Here is a 20,177-nt window from a genome sequence, read left to right on the forward strand (position 1 = left end):
AATGGAAATCCTGAGAGCTGTATATGTTTAATTGCTCCTCCAAACTTCCTGTTTTTAAAGCCCATTTTCACTCCTACTTAACTGCTGCCACAGATTTCTGACCTTATTTGGGTGCAAACAGGCTGTTTTTCTGCTTTCTTGTTCTAGGATTCTGCTTTCTTGGGTCTCATGAGTCAATTACCACTTGTCATCCAACTTTTGGCTTTCAGGATTTTATTGCTTCCTCTCCTCTTGCTTATCTTTGTAGATATTTGCCTTTAAATGAACAACATTTTACTAATGTCTACATTTAAGAGGGCTTTGGAAGGATTAGTGGCAAATGTGTGTGTTTAACCTTTATTATTATTAGTGGCAAATGTGTGTGCAATTACTTCTTTGTCTTTTTTATTCACTAAACTGTAGGGTTGATGAGGTAAAAAACATCAGCCACATTCACCTTGGCCAAACCAACATCAGTCAAGGCCTGGCACTTTTTTTTTTTTTTTGGCCTCGATAATCTTTATTCAGTTACTATAGCAACTTCTGAATTGGTCTCTAGCTCCATATTTTTTTTCCTTTTTAAATTTTTTTCTATGTACTTGTACAGTAGAGTTAAATTAATCTAGTAATAAGCATGGAAAAATGAAATGTTATTTGATAATAGGGGTTGTGGAAATGTCTGCATCCATTTCTTTGCTCTTAGTGTTCTTGCCAGAGAAGAGGACCTCATGTGCAGTGTATTAAGGTTCCGCTTTTTCCACATAGGCAGCAACATCCTTATAGTCTTTTTTATTTGAGCTGTCTTGTGAAATGCTATGAACCCAATACATAAATGAACCTTGAAAACACTGTACTAAGAGAAAGAAGTCACTAGTAAAAAAGACCATATGCTGTATTCTTCCATTTATATAACATTTTCAAAAAATGCAAAAATCCATAGAGAAAGATCAGATGTTGCCAAGTTCTGACAAAGTGGAATAGAAAGAAAGCATCTAACTGCTAAGATCTGAGTTTCTTTGGGGGTCATCCCAGTTCTTTTTTTTTTTTTATTTTGAAATTTTTTTTTTTATTTTGAAACAGAGTCTTGCTAAATTGCTGAAGCTGGCCTCAAACTTCTGATCCTCCTGCCTTAGCTTTCCTAGTCACTGGGATTACAGATATTTGTAATTACAACACTCAGTTGGGGTGATTAAAAAAATGTTTTGAGAGCTGGGTGCTATGGCCCACACCTATAATCTCAGTTTCCGTGGAGCCTGAGGTGGAAGAATTGAAATTCCTGTGCAACATAGTGAGACCCTGATAAAAAAGAAAAAAGTTTTTAAATTAGACAGCTGTAATAACTGTACAACCTTGTGGATATAACAAAAATTACTAAACTGAACTGTAAATGCTTTTTTCTGTTGTTTATTTATTGGAACCAGAGATTGAACCCAGATCCTCCCACATAGTAGGCAAGTACTCTTTACTACTGAGCTATATGCCCTTTCTATTTTACTTTGAGCAAGATCTCCCTAAATCACCCAGCCTGGCTTTAAAATTATGATCTGCCTCAGCCTCCTGAGTAGCTGGGATTATAAGCATGCAACACCAAATCTGGCTAACTTTATGCTTCTCTTTTGGTGGTATTGAGGATAAACCCAGGGGCGCTTTACCACTGAGCTATATTCCCAGCCTGTTTTATTTTTTATTTTGAGCCAGGGTCTCACTAAGTTGTTTGGGACCTTACTAAATTGCTAAACTTAAATTTCCTGCCTCAGCCTTCCAAATTGTTGGAATTACAGGCACATGCCACTACACCAGGCCCAGTTAACTTTACACTTTTAAAAGATTATTTCAGGGGGCTGGGGTTGTAGCTCAGTGGTAGAACACACGCCTCACATGTGTGAGGTACTGGGTTCAATCCTCTGCACCACATAAACCACATGCAACTAAAAAAAAAATATTAAAAAACAAAAGAATATTTCAGGGTTGGGGATGTAGCTAAGTGGTAGAATACTTTCATGGTATGTGAATTTTATGCCCCCTCAAAACAGGTAAGAGTATTTCTTAATTTTGAAAAAGGAAAACTATATTATATAAATTTTACTTAAAACAAAACCCAAAATTAACTACTCCAAATTATGATATCTTGCTAAGTTAATGACTATGCCCCTCAACAAAAAGGAAAGGATTTTGATCCCATTAACATCCCAGTGGCTAAGGCAGAAGGATAACAAGTTCAAGGGCAGCCTGTCTCAAAATAAAAGATAAAAAGGGTTGTGGATGTAGCTCAGTGAGCACCCTGGGTTCAATTCCCGTACTAGGGGGAAAAAAATACACTGAATTTAGACAATCCCTAATAGTATCACTCATGTTAGAAAGAAAAGATAAATACAAATTTTCTTAATGCCAAAATGAAAATAATTAAATATTAAAATTCACCCAAACAGAGGAAAATCAAGTAATTAGAATGATTTTAAAATCAATACAACATATGCAAAAAACAATATTGCAGTAAATCCTCTTAGAAAACCTATTAGTTTGTAAAGCTTTCTATTTAAAGATTTTTGTGGTTGTCACTGTTAATATAAATACAACTGATGAACACTTGGTTTGGCAGGAGAGAAAATATTCTCAGTATTTATATAAATCCTTAGAGATGAGAAAGCAAATCCTGTGAACTATGATCATCATTCTGATTATCTTCCTTAACTTTCTATTCCTTATTTTAGGTTCAAATTAACAAGAAAGAAAAGAAGGTAACAACATAGTAGGCATACATCTCCTCCAACCTCAACTTTCCTTAGCCAAGGCATTTGGAGAAATGACTCCACATCCATGAAAATAATAAATTAGCCAACTATGGCTATGGTATTAGCACTGTGAGATGTTTGAGCAGCATTAGAAATTTGTTAACCTGCCAACCTTTGGGATCTGTACCTTACATCCAAATATCTCTACCACTGATAGCTCCACCAAAATACTTTCAAAGAAATGGTCCCCAATGTTTCCTGGCACCCAGCTTCAGTAAAACCTGCAATCAAGAGTCTTCCAGGTTAATGGTTTGACCTCAGTGGGTCATGATTTTACAAAAACTGAGGAAATAAAGAGACACTTGCCCGAATGTTTTAAAAAGGAAATAGCAGATCTCTCAGCATCTTTTAATAGCATTCAAGCTAATAACCAGACTGTGTCCTTGAGTCCATCCTTTTCTAATTGGTTCCATTAAAAAAAAAAAAAATCAGGCTTACTTCAGACTTAAAGGGCTACTTGGAAAAAAAAAAATTAAAAGTCCTAAAGCAAGAAAGGTTGAAATGGAGACTCGTCACTGGTTTGTTCCCCTGAATTTGGCAAGATAGCAGAAACTGTACATCTATTAACTACTCCAAATTATGATATCTTGCTAAGTTAATGACTATGCCCCTCAATAAAAAGGATTTTTGCATTTTTTGAAAATGTTATATAAATGGAAGAGTACAGCATATGGTCTTTTTTACTAGTGACTTCTTTCTCTTAGTACAGTGTTTTCAAGGTTCATTTATGTATTGAGTTCATAGCATGTATTAGTGGTTTGTACTTTTTTGGGCTAAAAAATGAAATATACCACATATTATTTATCCTTTGACGTTTTGGCTACTATGAATAATGCTGCTGTAAATTTTCATGTGCAAGATTTTGTGTGAACATGTTTTCATTTCTCTTGAGTGTGTGTGTGTGTGTGTGTGTGTGTGTGTACCTAGGAGTAGATTTGCTGGGTCTTATTGTAACTCTGTTTTAACTTTTTTGAGAAACTGCCAAACTTTTCTATAGCAGCTGCACTATTTACATCTCACCAGCAGTGTATTAAGGTTCCACTTTTTCCACATAGGCAGCAACATCCTTATAGTCTTTTTTATTTGAGCTGTCTTGTGAAATGATAAGGTTTTGACTTGAATTTCCCTGATTACTTAATGATTTTGAGCATTCTGTGTCTATTGACCATTTGTGTATTCTCTTTGGAGAAATATCCATTCTGATTCTTTGTCCATTTTTAAATAGGGTTGCCTTTTTATTGCTGAGTGTAACTTACTTTGTCAAAATAAAATAAAATATAATCCCCTAATTTATAGCAATTTAGTAGAAAACGGGCTGGAACTCAGTGGTAGAGCACTTGCTGGGCACATGCAGGGCCCTGGGTTTTATCCAGAGTGGGGAAAAGCATTTAACAGAGAACTGTTTTTGAATGGGAAGAATTTGGGGATGTTAGGGTGACACAATTTATAGTTACATTATATACAATAAAGAATTTATAGTCTTCACAAACATTGTGGCTCTTTTTGAATAACAGTAAAATTGCATACTCAGTTGTTTATCTAAAGGAATGTGCTTGTTACTTCCTGGTAATTATACCGTCTCCTTTGGTAGGATTTAGAGTATACAGAAGTAGTGGGTTGGTAATGAAAGGTTTAAAAATTACATTTTAAGGTGAAAGTTTTACAAATTGTAGAATTTAAAATGGTAATTAACTTTTAAAACTAGAGTTTAAGCATTGACCCAGGATTTTATGAGACTTATTTAAGTTGGCAACTTAAAGAAGGGACTTGAAATTGCAAGAATTATTTATTTACTTATTTTGTAGTACTGAGGATTGAAGCATTGCACCACTAAGCCATTAGGGATTGATCATTGATAGTGAACTGCAGAGAGGCGGGACTTCAACTGAAGGAAATAGTTCAGTGGTAGTGAACTCTGGAAGGTTTATCTTTTCCTTGTACCACCCATCCCCCTTCCTGGTGGCCATGACCTCAGCAGCTTTTCTCTGCCACACCCTTCTGCTGTGCTATTTCTGTCTTGGAGCCAGCCAACCATGGACTGAACCTGTGAAACCATGAGCCAAAAGAAATGTTTTCTCCTCTAAGTTGTTCTTGTCAGATGTTTTGGTCACAGCAATGAAAAACTGAATAACATGTGTTGGTACCTCTCTTGGAGCATATTATTTATGAGATTGTTTGTTTGATTTTCAGTAGTGGGATTTGAACCCAGGGCCCTGCATATGCAAAGCAGGTACTCTACCACCAAGCTACATCCCCAGCTCTTTTTATTTTATTTTTTATTTTGAGACAGAGTCTTCTCATGTTGCCCAGGCTGGCCTCAAACTTGAGATCTTCCTGCCTCGGCCTACTGAGTTGCTAGGACTACAGGTATGCGCTGCTGTGCCCAGCTTTTATTTAGTAGGTTTCTTTTGTTGTTTTCCCATTCTTAGTAAATATAGAGAATTGAAGAATGACTTTTTAGTGCCTATAGGTACTGACATTTGATACAGTTATAAATTGTTGCCCCTTATTGAGCACTAATCCTAGGCTTGGCTCTGCTGTTGCTCAAAAACAGCTTGTTTCTAAACTGAAGATTATCTTTAAAACTTCTTAGGAGAGGGTGGTAGTGAAACCTTCTTGCTGGGGTGGGAACTCAAGTACAAATTAAAGCCTGTGGTATAAATGTCTTTAAACTTGTTAAATTCAGATTTATTTCTTTGAGAACTAGAACTACACACTGGAGATTTTTTCCTTTTGAGAAAGGATCTCACTATATTAATCAAAATTGCCTGTATCTCTTGGGCTCAAATGATTCTCTAGCCTCAGCCTCCTGAGTTGTTGAGAATACAGGCATGTACCACTGTACCCTGGCTCTTGGGGGGTCTTTAAAATGTCATATTTATTTCTAATAGCAGTAGTAGTTGGATGCAGAGGAAATGAGAAGGGTGAGAATCCTTTATTTTATTTGCAGGCTTAATCTTGAGTAGCATTTGTTGGTAAATAAATATTTTTTTAAAATTTAGAGTAAAGCTGGGCATGGTAGTGCATCCTATAATCCCAGAGACTGTGGTTGAGGCAAGAGCATCCCAAGTTCAAGGCCAACCTGGGCAACTTAATGAGACTTCCTCTTAAAATAAAAATAAAAAGGGTTGAGAATGAAGCTCAGTGTTAGAGTGCACCTGGGTTCAACCTCAGTACTGTGTGGGTTTGGGTATGTGGGGTGGGATTTGAAGGTGATCAAGGCCAAGAGGTACAATTATAGATTATGATATATCTAAAGTGGGAACATAGAAAAGAAAGTAAAGTAATAATGTAGAGTGCAGTAAAATGAAAGGCCACCTGAATTTTAAGATGATTATTGTTCTTATTTCAGTGGTAGAGATAAAGGTAGTTACAGACAATTTTGTATTAAACTCAGTATTTTCTATTATGTGTAAGCAGTTGAATAATGCTGTTTGGAAAAAGAAGTGCCATAATCATAGTAGAGGGGCTGAGGTTTAGCTTAGTGGTAAAGCTAAGTGTTTGGCTTAGTGCCTAGCATGCTCTAGGCCATGGATCAGTTTCAAGACCCAAAACCACAATAAATAATTAATGAAATTAATTAATTAATTAAAAGTAGAGTTAAGTAAAATTGGTCAAATTTTAACAAAAATATGATGAAAAGAATCCAGTCCCCAACAGCTAGTATCACAGTTGCCCCGTAGCACTTTGCAGTAACAGAAATTCCTATTGCTTTTAGACCTGCCTCTTAGAGGATCACCTACAATTCAGCTTCTGTGACAGTTAAGATGGACTGGGGTAGGCTCCTAGTGATCTAATTGATATGAGACTCTGAGCCTTTCCAACTGCAACCCAAAGTGACAATGATATACTTATTCTCAGAGCTCTGAAGAGAGGCTGAAGAGATCGTTGACCTCTGGAAGTGTTCCCAGACACAGAAAAAGAAAATCTTAAAAAATAAATTTTTGAGTTGTGTTTAGGTGGTGTACACATGTAATTCCAATTGCTTGAGAGGCTGAGGCATGTGGATGGCAAGTTCAAGGCCAACCTCAGCAAATTAGCAAGACTGTTTCAAAAATTAAAAGGGCTTGGGGTATAGCTTAGAGCTAGAGTGGCCTTGGGTTCAATCTCCAGTAGCATTAAAAAAAAAGGAACCAGGTAAATTGCCGAAGTCTGGCTTGGCACAAATCAGGAGCCACTTGTCAAAAAGAAACTAACTTTATTTTTAGAACTACAAACGCCAAACAAAACAGCTCCAGGGAAAAACCCTCAGAGCCCAACTGCCACCACCGGCTTCCACAAGCCTCTCTCCCCCACACCAGCCTTTTCCTCCCACAATCCTCCTCCTCTTGAGGCCGATTGGCTGGGTTGCGTGGGCAGAGCCAAAGAAGTCACCCAATGAGCAGCTCCGTGGAGGAGCCAATCAGCTAGATGTTGCTGGGGCAGCTGTGAGCCAATCATCAGCTGGCAGTCTGAAGGGCAGGGAAACAGCCCAATGAACATCACCGCAGAGGAGCCAATCAGCTAGATGTTGCTGGGGCAGTCTGAAGCTTGCTGGCAGCTGGAAGTTTGCTGGGGCCCCTTTGGCTGTGGCTCTCAACATCTCCCCCTCTCTGTTTAAACAACAAGCATGTGGCTTATGGACCGTGCCTGCCTTAGGTTGTCCAATACATATGGTCCTTACCCGTCTTCGGATGAGCTGACCTCAGGGCGTCAGCCTCCTGTCTTAGGTTGGTACCATTGTAATTGGATCTTACCCGTCATTGACTACCGGTCCAGTACAGCCACACCTGTGGAGAGGTCTCAGCGGGGGGGGGGTGAGGTTCTTTGCCTCACCTCTGTTGACCCCCAAATTTTAGCTGAATGATCATGACAAGCAGAAGGGAGGAAGATATACCAAGTCAATTGACGGCTCCTTTTGGGAAAATTGTACCACCGATGATATCATCAGCAAAAATATCCCAACACTACACAAGTCGCTGCACCAACAGATAGTTCACAATGCATACAAGTGACACATAGTTCTGTAAGCAGTTCAGTGTAAGTTCTGTAAGCAGTTCAGTGATGGCTATTGCAGAAACTGTAGATTAGTTTTATCTTTGTCTTCACCGGCACAGGGATGAAGATAGGAATTCTGGCAATAATGACTAAAGAAAAAATTAGGTAACATTCCAGAAGACACTAAAAGAAAACAATTTTCTTAACAATTTATATTATCTTCATCGGCACTGGGATGAAGATAGAAATTCTGGCAATAATGGCTAAAGAAAAAATTAGGTAACATTCCAGAAGACACTAAAAGAAAACAATTTTCTTAACAATTTATATTATCTTCATCGGCACTGGGATGAAGATAGAAATTCTGGCAATAATGGCTAAAGAAAAAATTAGGTAACATTCCAGAAGGCACTAAAAGAAAACAATTTTCTTAAAAGAAAACAATTTTCTTAACAATTTACATTATAGTGAAGAGAATTATTAAATATAATGAAAACGAAAGGTGAGAGTAAACAAACAGAACCTCCTTTTTTGTTTACATATTAAAACAATTCTTAACAGTTATTTACCCAATTTAAATTAAACCATTTAAATCACGTGAATAAAAAAAAAATATTTGGATCCATCTTTTCATGAGCGCTCATCATATATGATATATAGAAATACGTACATTGGACATACGTACATTCAAACATATAACACAAAACACAAGTGTGCACACATAATATAATACATACAACACATAACACAATAGTAAAGGCCTTATAACTTTTTACAGGTAAAATCTCTATTGCAATGTTTAAAAACTCTATAGTCAAAAAAAAATAGAACTGATCAGCAAAACATTAACCTAGGTCTGTATGAGCTCAAAAAAATAAAATAGAACTTCATGATATGGGAAAGGGCAATAATAAAATAGATATTGAAAAAAGCATCCTGGTTCTGTCGCAGATGTAAGGATAGCCAAATTGGAGTTTTGGATATCAGCTATTATGGATTTGAGCTAAATCATCTTCTTTTTGGTCTGTAGAAATCGCTTTAGTTAATCTCTCTGGAATCCAAATCGGCTGCTGTTCTCCCTGTGGAAACACAAAAACAGACCCCCGACTCCAGACAATCACTGGGTCAGGATTTTAGTTAATCTCTCCGGAATCCAAATCAGCTGCTGTTCTCCCTGTGGAAACACACAAACAGGCCCCCGACTCCAGACAATCACTGGGTCAGAACCTTGGTTAATCTCTCTGGAATCCAAATCGGCTGCTGTTCTTCCTGTGGAAACACACAAACAGACCCCCGATTCCAGACAATTACTGGGTCAGGACCTTTCCATTGTCCTGTTAGAATATCTTTCCAAAGTACCTTGGGCTTATGTACATTTTTTGGACACATATGCCTTTCTGCAGCACTAAGTCCTGATGAATCCAAATTTAAAAAGTTTAGAGTAAAAAGGGTTATTTTAAGTTTATCTTTGGGGAATATATACCCCTTCCCAATTCCATCTTTTTGCTTTAATAAGTACATTTTAATAGTTTGATGAGCTCTTTCAACTATGCCTTGACCCTGTGGATTGTATGGGATTCCTGTTATATGAGTAATGCCAAATGATGAGCAAAATTGTTTAAAAGAAGTAGACGTATAACCAGGGGCATTATCTGTTTTTAACTGTTTTGGAATGCCCACAGTGGCAAAATTTTGTAAGCAATGAGCTATAACATCTTTAGTTTTTTCACCGGCATGAAGGGAGCCCATCAAAAATCCAGAAGAAGTATCAACTGTAACATGCAAATATTTTAATTTTCCAAATTCTGGCAAGTGTGTGACGTCCATCTGCCAAATATGGTTAGGCATCAATCCTCTAGGATTGACTCCAAGATTAACTTGTGGTAAAAAGGTCACACAATTTTGACATTGTTTTATTATTTGTCTAGCTTGTTCCTTAGTTATTTTAAAACGCTTTTGTAAAGTATTAGCATTGACATGGAATCTTTCATGAAAATTTATAGCTTCTTCTAGTACAGAGAAAATATGTATGTCACGTGTAGTTTTATCTGCTAAATCATTGCCCAAACTAAGAGCTCCAGGCAATCCTGTATGTGCCCTGATATGTCCTATAAAGAATGGATCTTTTCTGTCCCAGATTAAACTTTGTATAGTGGAAAACAAAGAGAAAACAGTAGAAGAAGGGGAAATTCTACCAGCATCTTCAAGGGATACTATAGCATTAACTATATACTGGCTATCAGAAAATAAATTAAATACAGAATCTTTAAACATCACAAAAGTTTGTAATACTGCATTAAGCTCTACCTTTTGAGCCGATTGTTTGGGTACTAAAAATGTAAAAGTTTGATCAGGTGTAACTATTGCTGCTGTACCATTATTTGACCCATCAGTGAATATATTTGGAGCATTCATGATAGGTGTTTTTCTTGTCATTTTTGGAAAAATTACAGGATGCAATGACCAAAAAGACAATAAAGGATTAGATGGTAAGTGGTTATCAAATGAAACATTAGATTTGCACATTATTATTGCCCAAGTATTTAACTCATTAGCTAATTCATCAATTTGATTCATAGTATATGGAGTAATAATTTTATGGGGAGAAATTCCAAACACTGCCTTTGCTGTTTTTATTCCTTTGAGTATTAATTGTCCTACAGCCTCAGGATATCTAGTAAGAATAGTGTTAGGAGAATAAGATAAATGTATCCATAATAATGGACCTTCTTGCCAAAATACTCCTGTAGGAATATTTTTTGTTGGTAATACAATAAATAATAAAGGCAAACTTATATCAATTCTATCCAAATGCATATTTTCCATATATGTTTCAATGATTTTTAATGCCTTTCTTGCTTCAGGCGTTAACATTCGGGGTGAATTTGGATCTGATGGACCTTTTAGGATATCAAATAAAGGTCCCAATTCTCCTGTTGGAATACCTAGATAAGGCCTTATCCAATTTATGTCTCCTAATAACTTTTGAAAGTCATTAAGTGATTTGAGTTGATCTACTCGTATTTGAATTTTTGGTGGACGGACCATGGTTGAGGATAATAGAACTCCTAAATAATTAATTGGAAAATTTAATTGTACTTTATCTATTGCTATCTCTAGATTATAATTTTTTAATAAGTTTGTAAGTGTGGCATAACATTCTAGCAATGTGTTTTTAGCTTTGTGTGCTAATAATACATCATCCATATAATGAAATATTTGTAGTTCAGGATTTTGATTTCTAAGTGGCTGGATTACTTTGTTAACATAAATTTGACACATAGTTGGGCTGTTAGCCATCCCTTGAGGGAGTACTTTCCATTCATATCTCTGATCAGGACCTTCATGATTTAGTGCAGGGATAGTAAATGCAAAACGTGGACTATCCTCAGGATGAATTGGAATTGAAAAAAAACAATCTTTAATATCTATAACTAAAACATACCAAGTTTTTGGCAAAGCAGACAATTGAGGAATCCCCGATTGAGCAGGTCCCATAATGACCATTTCATTGTTAATGGCTCTTAAATCTTGCAGTAGTCTCCATTTACCAGATTTCTTTTTGATGACAAAAATGGGGGTATTATGGGGAGATACAGAAGGTTGTATATGTCCTTCCGCTAATTGTTGTTTGACCAGATCATGGGCTACTTGTGTCTTTTCTTTAGTCAAGGGCCACTGAGGAACCCATACTGGTCTTTCTGATTTCCATGTAATTTTTATTGTCTCAGTGGCCCTTTGTGAAAATCCAACCCATGTCTGTCTGTTCTTTGATCTATTTGTATTGGTGCTGCTATACATTGTTCTTGTCTTTCTAATCTTTTTCCTTTCCTAAAACCTTGTCTAGCCATAATAGTGGGTGCATTTTGATTGATATTATTTGTTAATGTCAAACCTAATTGATCTAAGACATCTCGTCCCCATAAATTTACGGGAAGATGATCCAATACATATGGCTGTATAGTTCCTTCACATCCTTCAGGATCCTTCCAATCTAATAGCATTGCACTTCTATCGGGATTAGTCGCCACTCCTAGGCCTCGAAGCGATTGAGTGGCTTGTTGTAATGGCCAATGTTTTGGCCATTCTTGACGAGAGATGATGCTAAGGTCTGCACCTGTATCCAGTAGCCCATTAAATTCATGTCCTTGAATATTTAGTTTTAGCATGGGGCGAGAATCTAAATTTAAAGAAAGCATAGCCCAATCTACACCTGTGGAGCCTAATCCCTTGGAACCTCTTTCTACAACATGACTGGAAAATTTATCATGTAGGCTTGGTATTATTAGTAACTGTGCTATTCTATCTCCTGGTGAAATTACTGATATACCCTTTGGAGAACTGGCTATAATTTTTATTTCACCTTCATAATTGGAATCAATTACCCCAGGACTTATCAAAAGTCCTTTTAGAGTAGAAGAGCTGCGTCCCAATAATAAGCCTACTGTTCCTTTGGGAAGAGGTCCTTTTACCCCTGTGGGAATGATTTGAACTCCCATCTCTGGAGTTAGTACTGACTTGGTGGAGGCGCAGATGTCCAACCCTGCGCTCCCTCTGGTTTGTCTGATGAGGGATCTGATGTGCTGGGCACTACCCTGATGGGGTTGCTGGGGTTGCTGGGTTCCTCCAGTGCTCCGTATATTTGTGGTTTGGGGCCCCGGAGCATTGGGGCCCCCTGTCCATTTTTTGGCAACGGAGCCCGATGCCTTTGTCCACGATATTGTGGATAAACACCTTGTCCTTGTTCGTTTTTTGATAATGGAGTACCCTCTATGGTGGTTTGAGGACGGTATTCATTAGCCCAATATAATGGAGTACCCTCTATGGTGGTTTGAGAACGGCATTCATTAGCCCAATGTCTCCCTCTACGGCATCGTGGGCAAATACCCGGTATTCTACTTGTTTGATACCTAGTTTTGTTAAACCCTCCTCCTATGGGGCAATTCCTTTTAAAATGTCCTGTTTGTTGACAATTGTAGCATGTTCTTGGCCTGGCATCTAAAGCCTGTTTTACTGCAGCTGCCACAATTTGCCCTTGTTCATTAATGTCTCTGGCATCTAAAACCTGTTTTACTGCAGCTGCCACAATTTGCCCTTGTTCATTAATGTCTCTGGCATCTAAAGCCTGTTTTACTGCAGCTGCCACAATTTGCCCTTGTTCATTAATGTCTCTGGCATCTAAAGCTTGTTTTACTGCAGCTGCCACAATTTGCCCTTGTTCATTAATGTCTCTACATAATTTAATATATGTGTTTAAATCTTCATGTTTCCATGGTCTAATGATATCTCTACACCAACGATTCGCTTGGTCATAAGCCAGTTGTTTTATAAATGGCATTGCTTGTTCTGTATTCCCAAAAACTCTGGTAGCTGTTTGAATAAGCCTATCTACAAATTCAGCGTAAGGTTCATTAGCTCCTTGTATTATCTTAGATAATTGACCTTGTAAACCTCCAGGTTCTTGTAAAGACTTCCATGCCCTAACTGCATCTACAGCAATTTGTAAATATACACCAGGATCATATGCAAGTTGTTGCTGCCGATCCTCATAAGGTCCCTTTCCTAACAACATATCTAGATTTCTCTGAGGATAACCAGCTGCTGCATTTCGACTAGCCGTCTCCTTGCAAAATTCCTCATTGGCAACCTTCCATAACAGGTATTGTCCTCCATTTAGCACAGCTTTACACAAACTAGCCCAATCTGCTGGCGTCATGCTTAAGTTGGTAATGGATTCGACCAAGCTTACAGTGAAGGGTGCTTGAGGACCATAGGTTGCTACAGCCTCTTTTAGCTCCTTCACTGATTTGAAATTTAAACCCTGGTAAGTTCGCTGCCCTCCTACCTCAAATACAGGGCATACTTGAGATCCTGTCTCAGGATCCAAACTATCAACTGCGGGGGTTGGGAGTCTCTTAGCATATGGAGGTGGTGCTGTTGATTGGACACTTATGCCCTCTGGTGATAGAGTGCTGTTAGTAGCAGTCTCCTGTAGAGGTGGCGCTGTTGGTTGAACACTTACGCCCTCTGGTGATAGAATGCTGTTAGTAGCAGTCTCCTGTAGAGGCGGTGCTGTTGGTTGGACACTTACGCTCTCTAATAAAAGGGTCTTATTAGCAGTCACCTGTTTTAACTTTTCCCCTGATAGATTTTTCTGCTCTAAACTTCCTTCCTCTGTCTCACTATCTCGAAAGACCTTCTCTTTCACTTGAATCTTTTCCTCTTTCTGACTAACTTGAGAGACTTCCTCTTCTACTTGAATCAATATGTCTTCTTCTTCCTCTACCTCTGTCTGAACTGAAGGCTTTGGACTAAGCAAACTAGATACCAACGTCCACAATGACAATGTGCCAACTGGCAGAGTCCCTGGGTTGTTCTTTTCTATTCTTTTTAAATCTTCACCATGATGGTTCCATTGTGATATATCTAACAGCTCCTCCTTAAAAAGCCATGGGCTATATTCTTGTATTACATCAACGTATGCCCTGACTGCTCTTGATTTTACTGGGAAGCTTCCTTCCTCTAACAATTTACTTAACACTCTTTCGGTTTGTTTTTTACTAATTGCTGATCCCGTATTTCTACTATAATACAACCCAACAAGATGACGCCAAACAAAACCGAGACAGAATCCAATAAAAAGGGAACCACACAAAATCATTATAACAGCCTTTCTATCCTCCTGACATATGCATCCGTCCTTTCTCCCTATCTGTTCCTCAAACGCAAATAGTTTTTCCTCAGATGTGAGTGGTTTTTCTTCCCTCTTACTCATCTCCAGGGACAGGAAAGTTAAAACAAAAACGAAGCAAAACAAAAGAGGAGACTTAGAATGGCTCCCCATCCTCTCGCCCTGCCCTCAGGGGCGAGCAGTTTACTTACCCTCAGTTGCTCCCCGTGCGAGCCACCAAATGCCGAAGTCTGGCTTGGCACAAATCAGGAGCCACTTGTCAAAAAGAAACTAACTTTATTTTTAGAACTACAAACGCCAAACAAAACAGCTCCAGGGAAAAACCCTCAGAGCCCAACTGCCACCACCGGCTTCCACAAGCCTCTCTCCCCCACACCAGCCTTTTCCTCCCACAATCCTCCTCCTCTTGAGGCCGATTGGCTGGGTTGCGTGGGCAGAGCCAAAGAAGTCACCCAATGAGCAGCTCCGTGGAGGAGCCAATCAGCTAGATGTTGCTGGGGCAGCTGTGAGCCAATCATCAGCTGGCAGTCTGAAGGGCAGGGAAACAGCCCAATGAACATCACCGCAGAGGAGCCAATCAGCTAGATGTTGCTGGGGCAGTCTGAAGCTTGCTGGCAGCTGGAAGTTTGCTGGGGCCCCTTTGGCTGTGGCTCTCAACAGTAAATAATTCATTGCTCGCTCTAGTTTTACTATACACATTCCCTCTCCTTTATTAGTGAGTACCTGACCTGGTTCCCAAAGTGTAAAAATGTGTATGTTTAAGATTTTAGGGGATGGGTGCTGTGGCGCACTTCTCATCCCAGTAGCTCAGGAAGCTGAGGCATGAGGACCCTGAGTTCAAAGCCAGCCTCAGCAAAAGTGAGACCCCTAAGTAACTCAGCAAGACCTTATCTCTAAATAAAATACAAAATAGGGCTGGGGATGTGGCTCAATGGTTGAGTGCCCCTGAATTAAATTTCTGATATAAAAACAAAAACAAACCAATTTTATTGTCCAGCAAGTTATCATTGAACATAATTGGGATCACTAAGTATTTTTTTTAAAAAGGTGATTGCTCCTCCCCCCTACACATTATAGTTTTATTTTTAAAAATAGCACCAACATTATAGAAGTAAGCCAGAGTGTGAAGGTGAGGTGAGATTTTGGGATCACCCCAGTGGTATAGAGCCTCTGCTATACCATAGAGTCATAATGTTTTATTTTTTGTGCTGGGGATTATCGAACCCAGGGGTGCTCTTCCACTGGGTTACATCTACACCAGTCCCCCCACCCCCCTGCCCCCAGTCCTTTTAACTTTTTATTTTGAGATAAGCTCTCACTAAAGTGTTGAGGGTCTTGCAAAAGTTGCTAAAGCTGGCCTTGAACTTGGAATCCTTCTCCCTCAGTCTCCCAAGTCATTGGAATTACAGGCATGTGCTACTGTACCCAGCTTGTTTTTCCCTTTTAAAAGATGGAAATATTACATGATTTTAAAGTGATGATTTTTAATGGAGCAGTCTTTCTTTTTTCCTCACCAAAGAGAAAATTGGGGTTTCTGAGAATGTTGGAATTTCTTCGATCTGTTATCTGTTACTGTGATGGCCAATGATCAGATTTCACATTACCAGGTTGCTAGGAGACTGGCAGCATATCTTATAGACACAGGCATGTAAAACCTCTTTAGTCTTTGAACATCTGTATTTCTTAGAATTGCCATGTTTCCTTTCTGAAACCTAAATTATACAGAGGAAATATGATTACTTTGACCAAGATCAGGAAATATAAAACAGGTCAGAAATCAGACAAGTCTTAAATAAGGGACATTCCTGGCTGCCTTACAGTAAGGTAACATTTTTGGAAAGCTGTTTTTGCTTCTGTTCTTGTGATTTGGCATCCCAAGAGTATTTGACTTTCCTATAGCTATTTTGCCCTTACACTTTCATTTATAAGAAAAAATTATCTTAGGTTATAACACAATTATTTGGGGAGTGCCTTTGATTTAGATTACTAGGACTCAAAAAATATGCCCAGATGATATATGCTGATGAGAACAAAGTATGATAATTCATTTGAAGTTGAATGCTTTGCAATAGTAATTGGAAAAGTTTGTTGGGAATCTGGTTTTTAATAGCATGGGACATAGAGATTGAGATGGCTAATTGGAATTTAATGGATTAGGGAGTTCTGTTTCATGTTATGACACCTTAGGTCTTGTTCTGTCTCAGTCTGTGATAGAGTTAGTAAGAGTATTGATTCGAGGTGGTGTGTGTTTTGTAAGTATCTCAGTTGACTCTATACATTATGATGCTGAAGCCAGGGCCAGACCCCTAAATTGGTTACATCAATGAATATTTGTTAGTACTTTACAGATTGGCTCCCAGTTCCAGCAAATTCATCTTTTAAATAAATATGGGCTGCAAATCACACTGGAAAAATTAAGAGAAGTCTTTTTTTCCTATGATGGTAACTTGGGTAGACTGTCCATACCAGCAACAGCAGGCAGACACTTTCAGTATGTTATTTAAAATAACTGAAGAAGAACTGGGGGATTTACTTAGTGGTAGAACATGTGCTTGGCATGCCCAAGGCCCAGAGTTCAATCCCCAACACTAAAAATATAAATAACATTAAAATAGTGTACCAGAAGATTTGGCTATTTAAGAAAGTTGCTGAGATGGAGAAAAGGGAGATGTCTAAATAGATGTTAGAATTTTGTGTTTTTGTAACTATCTCAGTTATTTAAGATTTGATTTCTATGTGTAAACTGAATAAAATGATAATTGTTGGTTTTCCTTGATTTGTGTTTGTCCTAACAAATTATTTTTCTAACTATAAAATTATATAAGTGATAAATGTTCATCAGAAAAATAGAACATACATATAAACAACAAAAAGGAAAAAATGCTATACTTCCATTGCTTAGAGATAATAGTGTTGAATTGTAGATGTCCAGCATTCTAGATATTCTTTGCATTATGAATCAGTCTTCTGTGTGTGTGTGTGTAGTACTGAGGATTGAACCCAGGGCCTTGCACATATTAAGCAAGCACTCTTAAGCTACACCCACAGACCTTTAACATTTCTTTTTAAATTTTTTTATTTTGAGACAGTGTCTCACTGAATTGCCCAAACTGGCCTCAAACTTGAGATTCCCCTGCCTCAGCCTCTCAAAGCTGAGATTATAGGCATGCACCACATACCCAATTTATATCTGTCTTTTAAAAAATAAATTATTTGATGTATCCTCTTTGGTAAATTTAGCTTTTTTCTCTTTTTTTTTCATGCAACGGTTTGAATATCTGTCTTAATTGTCAAAACTTTATTTTTATTTTTCATGACTGCCTAATAGTCCTTTGTGAAAAGTACTATAGTAAATTCTCTGATTGGAATTTAGATTGCTTCAATTTTTTTGCTGCAATAGCGTTTTTATCTAACATTTTCTCTTTGATTAATTCCATAAAACAATTTCCTAGGAGTAGAATATATTTTTTAAAGGATCACATTTTAAGGCTTTGAAACATACTACCAGCTTTCCAGAAAGGCTATTCCCATCTTCAGGTTCTCTTCTCTCTAATTATTTTTATATGTGCATTAATATCTGAAATTTTTATAGTTGCAGAATGAAGAAGAGCCTGGGGAACCTGAACAGGCTGCAGGTGATGCTCCACCGCCTTATAGCAGCATCTCTGCAGAGAGTGCAGGTAGGTAATGGGGCAAGGTGGTTACTGAATTCTTAAATAAAATACACTTAGACCTTGTCTAGTATATGTTTATTGCTATTTGCCTTTGCATCAGCTTTTCTTAAGTTATCCTTGGCTTTATTTTTAGTTTGTGGTCAAAGATGAAAAAAATTCACTTTACTAAACTGAAAAACAGATAGAAGCCCATTTCATTGTGGCTTTTGTATAGAGCTTAATTTTATTCCAGCTGACTCTTAAAATTTAAAAAAGTAGAAAATGAGGAATTGGGTGATCACTTTCAGTTTTAGGATTGAATTCTTCATTAGCTGTTTTGCCCTTTGTGATCCTGGTACTTATAGCCAGTAATACCAGTGATACAGTAATATACTGTATTAAATGTATTTTATGCTAGTAAATCCTTAATGAAGAAAACTAGAAATCTTCCAACCCTTTCATTCCAATTTGTTTCTCATAGCTTAAACTTTCTTTGCTTAGTCTTCTCATGCCAGATTATCTGTTATGTATGTGTGGACAAGTTGGGGAAGGAGAAAGAAAATGTCAGTAATTGACGTCTTTTGGTAACTAGTTTCTGAATACCAGTTCTGCTCTAATTTCTCAAAGTTGACCAGTTTTGGTAGAAACTCTTCCATATTCTCTAAAACAGAACTATGGTAGAGTGGCATACACATGACCCATGTGCCACGACTGAACTCAGCCTGCTTCTAAGATAGATACTATAGGTGAATTGGGACATCATTCAACCTGTAGAGCTCAGACACAGCCTCATTTCAATACAGCAGTTGGACAGTTATTGTCAGTTGATATAAGATTGATAATCTCTGTGTCTCTGAGGTTGCTGTTATAGTTACACAGAACAGGTCAGTCAGTATTTCTCTATTTTGTCTTCAGTCTCTGAACTCTTTGTAGTTCTATTGCCTTGTACTAGTTATGATTCTTTCATTTGTAAATACCTGGAAACAAATCCTGCTAATATAAGGTTTTGGAAAATTTCTAGATTATCTTCTAGAACTAAGTTAAGCCTGGAACATCAAGACTTGGAAAAGAAATCATAATGCCGTCATCCTTTTTTCTCTCTAGACCATAAATTCTGGTCTTCCATTAAATGCACCCAGTAAAAATCACAGCTCATTAAATTAATAAGAATTTTTTATTAATGATAAAAGTCCGTTATGTTTAGCTAGCCCAAATCATCAGAATGTGATTTTTTTTTTTTTTTTCCTGAATAGTATCTGAGTTTCTGTCTTCTGTGTTGTAAAACTTTAGATCATTTTAGACAGAACTCTCTCAAACACTTCTCGGTCTTTCTTACATCTTATATTCTTTGTTTAAATTTTTCTGTATGGTTTAGGGATTACAGTTAGAAACAGTCTCTGGTAGATGTCCTAGTATTGTGATGGCTTCATTGAGGTTTTTTTTTTTTTTTTTTTTTTTTTTTTTTTTTTTATAGAGGGAGATTCATTATATAAAATAGTGGGGTTCATTGTAAGATATTCATACAGGTACTTCATTGAGATTTATAGAACTTTGTGATTAAAGAATAGGTTCTCCATATTTGTCCCCCCCACCATTGTTAGATGATATGCCTTGTTGCCACCAGCTTGAGGTCCTTTCACCTCTTTCTCATGTGTTTGTTTATCTGATTGTGGGCCCGAACAGTAAATATCAAAGCTTCTTAAGACTGGGTATAAAGTCAAGGTAGACTGTTTCTGGAATACAGGCCTGATGAACTCTTAAATATATAGTCTTTGGGGTTTGTGGTATTTCATCTTAATACTTGGGCCTTGAAGCTAAGCATGGTAGTGCACACCTGTAATCCCAGCAACTCAGTGCGCTGAGACAGGAGGACCACAAGTTTTGAGGCCAGCCTCAGTAACTTATCAAGGCCCTAAACAACTTAGTGAGACCTTGTCTCAAAATTTAAATAAAATAAAGGAATGGAGACGTGGCTCAGTGATAAAGTGCCCCTGGGTTCATCCCAACTACCAAAAAAGAGAGGGGTGTGGTGGGGAGGGAGCGAGCTAGCTTAATATTCAGGCCTTGAAAATAAAGAGAAGGGAG

General features: G+C 37.7%; 1 protein-coding gene across 1 annotated transcript in view; it reads left to right on the forward strand.

Annotated features, from left to right (window-relative positions):
* The window catches only part of Ndfip1 (Nedd4 family interacting protein 1), a 58,077-nt gene that overhangs the window by 12,415 nt on the left and 25,485 nt on the right, over window positions 1-20,177 (forward strand). Inside the window, exon 2 of the mRNA XM_005324230.3 lies at window positions 18,032-18,119. Coding sequence (XP_005324287.1) covers window positions 18,032-18,119 — 88 coding nt within the window. The remainder of the gene's footprint in view (window positions 1-18,031; window positions 18,120-20,177) is intronic.

The sequence above is a fragment of the Ictidomys tridecemlineatus genome, chromosome 1, assembly GCF_052094955.1.
Source record: "Ictidomys tridecemlineatus isolate mIctTri1 chromosome 1, mIctTri1.hap1, whole genome shotgun sequence".
NCBI classification, from domain to species: domain Eukaryota; kingdom Metazoa; phylum Chordata; class Mammalia; order Rodentia; family Sciuridae; genus Ictidomys; species Ictidomys tridecemlineatus.